Here is a 5,774-nt window from a genome sequence, read left to right on the forward strand (position 1 = left end):
GACACCATCCTTCTTTCTAAGTCGATCAAGTCTACTACTTGATTCATTGATCTTCATTAATGCATTTGTGTTAAAGAAAAAAGTTCCTACTTTAATAAGCATAGAGGACTTAAATTTTTCTTAACTAATATTATCTCACATTTGATCCATTGCTCTCCATAGACTTAAAAAATGTCCTCGAATAATCTATTTTGTATAATTAGATTATAGGTTCTGATATTATATGCTCTCTTTGATACAAAATCTAGAACTACTTATAACCTTTTTTTAACCCATAAATAGGATAATAATACGCTTCAACGCACTAGAACTTACGTCCTCATGCATTGGCAACAATGCATGTACGAATCGAGTTAAGACTCAATCGGTAATCCTCTAATCATTTTTAAAGTTAAACAAAATCAAATTTAACAAAAAAAATTGTAAAAAAGAAAGAAAGAAAAGATAGTTGAGCCGAAAAGATTGGGGTTTTGTTGGGCTTGGAAACTAAATTAGACCAAACCTAAACAAAGAAGTCAAAGGCATTTGACCATTAAAAAAAGAGTTATGCTTCTCCTCTCCGTCACTCCCTTTCCCTCGCTCAAAAACCCTGAATAATTCTCATTTCCCCTCTATTTCCCAAATTGTTATTAGTATTTTCTTTTCACATGATCCAGACGTAAGCTCTTAGCTACTCATTTCTTCATTTTTCTTTTTTTGTTGTAAAAAGATGTATTAATTTGATGATTAATGGTTAATGAATGGTGATTAGCAGCAGATTAAGATGACACAACCGTCGGTCATACTAGCAACCGCCAGCTATGATCACACTATTCGATTTTGGGAGGCAAAAAGCGGCCGCTGTTACCGTACTATTCAATACCCCGATTCTGTCAGTTCCTTTAATTCGCCCTTTTTTCTCCCTAAATCTATTGTTCTGTTTCATACTTTAAGGTTTTCAGGAATTAATAGTTTTTTTTCTTGTTGGAAATTCTGCATTTGAAATAAAATTATGAATATTTGCCCATCAATTGTAAGTTTTATGTGATTCTAATTGTTACGACTTACAAATATTGGGATGCAAAAGGGTTGATAGTGGATACATGTTTTTGGACCTATTTCATGCGTTATACTTTGTTTAATTACTTTTCTGTGCAAATTGAAGGCCTTGATTTAAGATAAAGTTGGAACTAAGAGGTCCCTGCATTTAAGTTAAATAATGCAGGAAAAAGATGAATGATCTGCAACCAATCTACTATCTATCTTTAGATAGGGATGACATTAGGTTGGTGATATCGGGGAAAGAACATTCATGTGGATAATTCTATCTGGTTGAGATGATTTATGTGGTTGATGCTAAGTTCGGGCTCATCTGTTAAAATGCTTATGAGAAAGTGAGGAGTAAATGACACCTTACCTCCAACTTAGTTTAGTTGGTGTTTTTGAAGCTTTAAGTTTCCTGTAAATGTTTTCTATGGGATTTAATTTCACTTTGTGATGCCTGCAGCAAGTTAATCGGCTTGAAATAACCCCAGACAAGCGCTACTTGGCTGCAGCTGGTAATCCTCACATTCGTTTGTTCGATATTAATTCCAGCAGCCCTCAACCTGTATGTTCTTCTACCCTTTCTGCATGATCTTCATGGACTTTGTCCTCATACATTAGTCCTACTGTTTCTTTTCATATCATTGACTTTGATTAGGCACTACTTTTTACTTTTATACATACTGATTACATGGCAGGTAATGAGCTATGATTCGCATACAAATAATGTTATGGCTGTAGGATTTCAATGTGATGGAAAGTGGATGTATTCTGGTTCTGAGGATGGCACTGTAAAGATTTGGGATTTAAGGTAGATTAAATTTGTGCATGCAGAGCAGGGGCCTTAATTTATTGCAATGCTGTCAAGGGTGCAAGGCATGATCTAGGTGCTAGAAACTTTATATAGCCTGAGTAAGGCCCAAAAAATGCACTAGGCTGAGTGAAATAAGATGCAATATTTATGTATGTATTTTTGTCTGTCTATAGATATACATACATATATTTATATCTGTATGCATGCACACATACATACATCTGTAAGCTTAAGACATAATTATGATAATAAACTCTAAAAGTGTTGTTCAGTTTATGCTACAGCATGCAAAATTCCGTTTTTTTTTTGTTGGCAAATATGAATGATTTTCTTATGGTGTCATGCTTGTTGTTGAATATCCTCTTTTTGTTAGTAATGGTAAAATTAATTAAAAATTAGAAATTAGAAAGGACTTCAATTGGGCAGGCTCTTTTTTTTGCCTACAGCTTTAGGAAAAAAAAAGTGCCTAACTGCATCAGTCATGTGCCTTGTCCTAAAGGGTTTGATGCTTTTTTGTTGTCTAGCACAAAGGCACGGCCCCTATGTGCATACCCTAACACTGATTTATTTAATTATATTTCCCTTTATGTGCATATTGTATAGACTTATTTCACATTGTTAAGTCTAATGCAGAGCTCCTGGTTGCCAAAGGGAATATGAAAGTCGTGGTGCAGTTAACACCGTTGTCTTACATCCAAATCAGGTGATACTATATAATGTAAATTTTACAGTGGTATTTACTTGAATATTTTTCTGAGTATGCTATTATATTCTGCAAAGTTACTGTTTTCAAAAGAAGATGTGTCTGTATAATGCAAATTATGCATTAAGCAGGCTTATGTTGGCTTTTCTTAGATGTCCATTTCCTTCTTTCTATTTTTTGGTTCTAATACTGTTGCTGTATTGAGATGTTTGCTTTGCTTCATTAAATACCTTTATGCTAATTAACAAGCCTACCTGTTTCTCATAGTCTTCGTGCTAATATGGTGATTGAAAAAACTATGTATGTTAACCAACCAAAGAAGAATAAATTTTATTGGACATGTTCATCTTTGATATTTCTTGAACAGTATTTATCCAGCAAAGCATCTCTTCCCACTAGTTCTCTTATTGCTTTTGTTTATTTTCTCTTACTTGTACAGCATTGATTGTTTGACATGTTTTCTTAATTGCAATTCCATGGTTTTGTAGACCGAGTTGATATCTGGTGACCAGAATGGTAACATTCGTGTATGGGATTTGACAGCTAATTCTTGCAGCTGTGAATTGGTATTGTGTTCTTTCTTCTATCTTCATTGTACTGTTTATTTCTTCTTATTTGATTTACCGTTTTCAATGAAGAACTTATATGTGAGATGTCTCTTGCATCAACATGAACTTTGTGCCTTTGTGGGCATCTACATTGGTATTTCTGTACCATATTTAAAAAATTGACTTTTGTAGAGGATTATTTTATTTCGTTTTTCATTGACAAAATTATCATAAAGTTAGAATATATCCATGCATTTATTAAAGATAACTGTTTTAAAGCTCTATGGATGAGCGTGGAAGCACTTGTAGCTAGATATTGTGGTCATCATATGAAGGAAAATAATTTATTGGATTTTAGACTGCAGTTTAGTAACTTGGACTAAGGAAATTGGTTGTTTTCTTTGTTGGGGCTGTTCATATGATATCCTACACTTAAACAGTTTGCATGTACTCCAAGCTAGCCAGAGAATCGACAGTACTTATTCCTGCCTCTTATATCCTTCAGAAATGCCTTGAATATTTATGCTTAGGCCTTGAATAATTGCATTGTCTGCTTCTTTCCTCATCCTCTCATCTACTTCTCTACTCCTCAATCTCCTTCCCCCCTCCCCCACCCCCCACAAAAAAAAAAAAAAAAGACTCGTTGATGAACCTGAGAACATGTATATTAAACTGTCAATTATTATCAATTTTGTAAATCTAGGTGCCCGAGGTTGATACAGCTGTGAGGTCTCTTACAGTCATGTGGGATGGAAGCTTGGTAGTTGCTGCAAATAATCACGGTACCTGTTATGTTTGGCGCCTATTAAGAGGAAACCAGGTTACAATTTTATCTAAGTTGTGTTATCAATGGTCTTTTATCAACTTATTATGTTTTTCCTTAAGAAGCATTATTTTTTTCTTCTTGCAGACTATGACCAACTTTGAACCACTTCACAAGCTACAAGCACATAATGGATACATACTCAAATGTCTCCTTTCTCCCGAGTTTTGTGAACCCCATAGGTTGTACTGGTTAAGATTAATCTTTTGATTTTTCTGTTCATTTTTTGGCTTCTTTCAGGATCCAATTAATTTTGTTTCTGCATTGTGATGCTAGTGTAATTACTGTTAACATATCATTCAGATATTTGGCTACTGCATCTTCTGACCACACTGTCAAGATATGGAATGTCGATGGCTTCACATTGGAGAAAACATTGATAGGTATGCACTGAAATCTCAACTTTAAGCCATGCTATAATTTCGTCCACATAAATTAGCCCAGCTATAAATTGATTTTCAGAGGTTTTTCTGTGTTTTATGTGTTATTACGTCTCAGGACATCAGCGCTGGGTATGGGACTGTGTTTTCTCTGTGGATGGTGCATATCTCATAACAGGTATTTGGCTTTAATATTTCATGTCTGGATCATACATCAGTTTTTCTAACCATTTCAGTGCCTTTAGTTTATTTCATCCACATTTATTTGGCTGTTCCTGAACACCCGTTACAGAATCACGTAGATTCTAGTATGACTATCATAACTTACTGACCCAAGTCATGATGGCATCTGTCTCCCTATATATTATTATGGCACTGTGGATGTTACATTAACTGTCATGGTTGTCAAAATAGTGATTTCTTTAAAACAACTCACATCTTCAAAATTAACTTATTTAGTTCTAATGTGATTTATTGATTCTAAACAATTGCATGAAGATTTTTGTATTGGATTAGAACTCACGAAACTCCAAGACATGCACCTTTCTTCCTCTCTCACTTTGCAGAAATGGTTAAGCTGCTCCATCCTTGGGTTTCCAAGCCTAATCCATGGTTCCCTTCCAAGATCAAAGAAAAGATATTCATATACCATCTTAGGCTCCCCTCCCCTCCCTGCCTCGCCCCGTTTTGCTCTCTATTTCTGTTCAATTGGAGCCATTTTGGTTGAATTGTGGAACTTTAATGCCATTGGGATCTTTTCATGCATTCATAATTGCGGATCAGGGAATGACAGACATGGACATTGGCCACCCTAAATCCATTATGAGATGGCTGCTACATTGCTCTAAAATGTTGAAGATTTTCTTTCTTCTTCTACTTCATTGCTCTGCTAGGCCTACTCCATAACTGAAAGTTCCTTCTTTCTTTCTAGAAAATGCAATATTTCCTAATTTAATTCGACCCCCAATATAAAGAATTGTGTGATATACCATGCAGCCTCTTCTGATACAACAGCTAAGCTTTGGTCCATGACAAGTGGTGAAGAGATAAAGACATATCAAGGACATCATAAAGCGACTGTCTGCTGTGCACTACATGATGGAGCTGAGCCTTCTCCATCTTAAACCTTGAATGAGGTATTTAACTGTTCACTTAAAGAGATGCGAAGTTTCTGTTCTTATCCTGTTTTGTACAGTGATCTTAACTTCATGGATGGTTACAGTGCCTGCTTTTTTACTTCAAAATTAGCTGTTTGATGATGCTGTATTTTATCTATTTCCATCTCTTTGAGCTTGTGCATTTTCATGAGCTGAAATCTCTCAGTTTTTAATTTAAAAGATTAAAAAAAAAAATTTGTTTAGCTGAAGCTGGTATATCAAATGGCTTTTGTTGCTGTAATGTTAGGTGAGCTGAAATAAATATATCGGGGTTATTCCTTGTGATCACCAAATGGGCATTTTCATTGATTTTGGGGAATATTGAA

At 34.9% G+C, this 5,774-nt stretch overlaps 1 protein-coding gene across 11 annotated transcripts; it reads left to right on the forward strand.

Moving 5' to 3' along the window:
* The first annotated feature begins 469 nt into the window (after window positions 1-469).
* Window positions 470-5,566, forward strand: LOC107922480 (target of rapamycin complex subunit LST8-1). Of its 11 annotated transcripts, none has more exons than XM_016852544.2 (11): window positions 470-658; window positions 755-871; window positions 1,487-1,588; window positions 1,722-1,834; window positions 2,471-2,540; window positions 3,029-3,106; window positions 3,792-3,908; window positions 3,999-4,093; window positions 4,215-4,294; window positions 4,410-4,469; window positions 5,288-5,566. In XM_016852544.2, exons 2-11 carry the CDS (start codon window positions 764-766, stop codon window positions 5,413-5,415), a joined length of 951 nt encoding a protein of 316 aa, XP_016708033.2. In that variant the 5' UTR covers window positions 470-658; window positions 755-763; the 3' UTR covers window positions 5,416-5,566. The 11 variants fall into 11 exon arrangements, with proteins under 11 accessions (XP_016708033.2, XP_040970199.1, XP_040970190.1 ...); XM_041114265.1 differs by having other exon boundaries at window positions 492-658; window positions 4,374-4,469; XM_041114256.1 differs by having other exon boundaries at window positions 492-658; window positions 4,374-4,469; window positions 4,858-5,338.
* The last annotated feature ends 208 nt before the right edge of the window (window positions 5,567-5,774 follow it).

This window comes from Gossypium hirsutum, chromosome A01 (genome assembly GCF_007990345.1).
Source record: "Gossypium hirsutum isolate 1008001.06 chromosome A01, Gossypium_hirsutum_v2.1, whole genome shotgun sequence".
NCBI lineage: Eukaryota > Viridiplantae > Streptophyta > Magnoliopsida > Malvales > Malvaceae > Gossypium > Gossypium hirsutum.

Bases quoted from the DNA above. Each gene is read 5' to 3' on its own strand.
- LOC107922480 (XM_041114256.1), top strand. From the start codon at position 764: ATGACACAACCGTCGGTCATACTAGCAACCGCCAGCTATGATCACACT. The intron at 1,589-1,721 runs GTATGTTCTTCT...ATTACATGGCAG, and splicing joins ATTCCAGCAGCCCTCAACCT to GTAATGAGCTATGATTCGCA. The intron at 4,470-4,857 runs GTATTTGGCTTT...CTCACTTTGCAG, and splicing joins TGGTGCATATCTCATAACAG to AAATGGTTAAGCTGCTCCAT.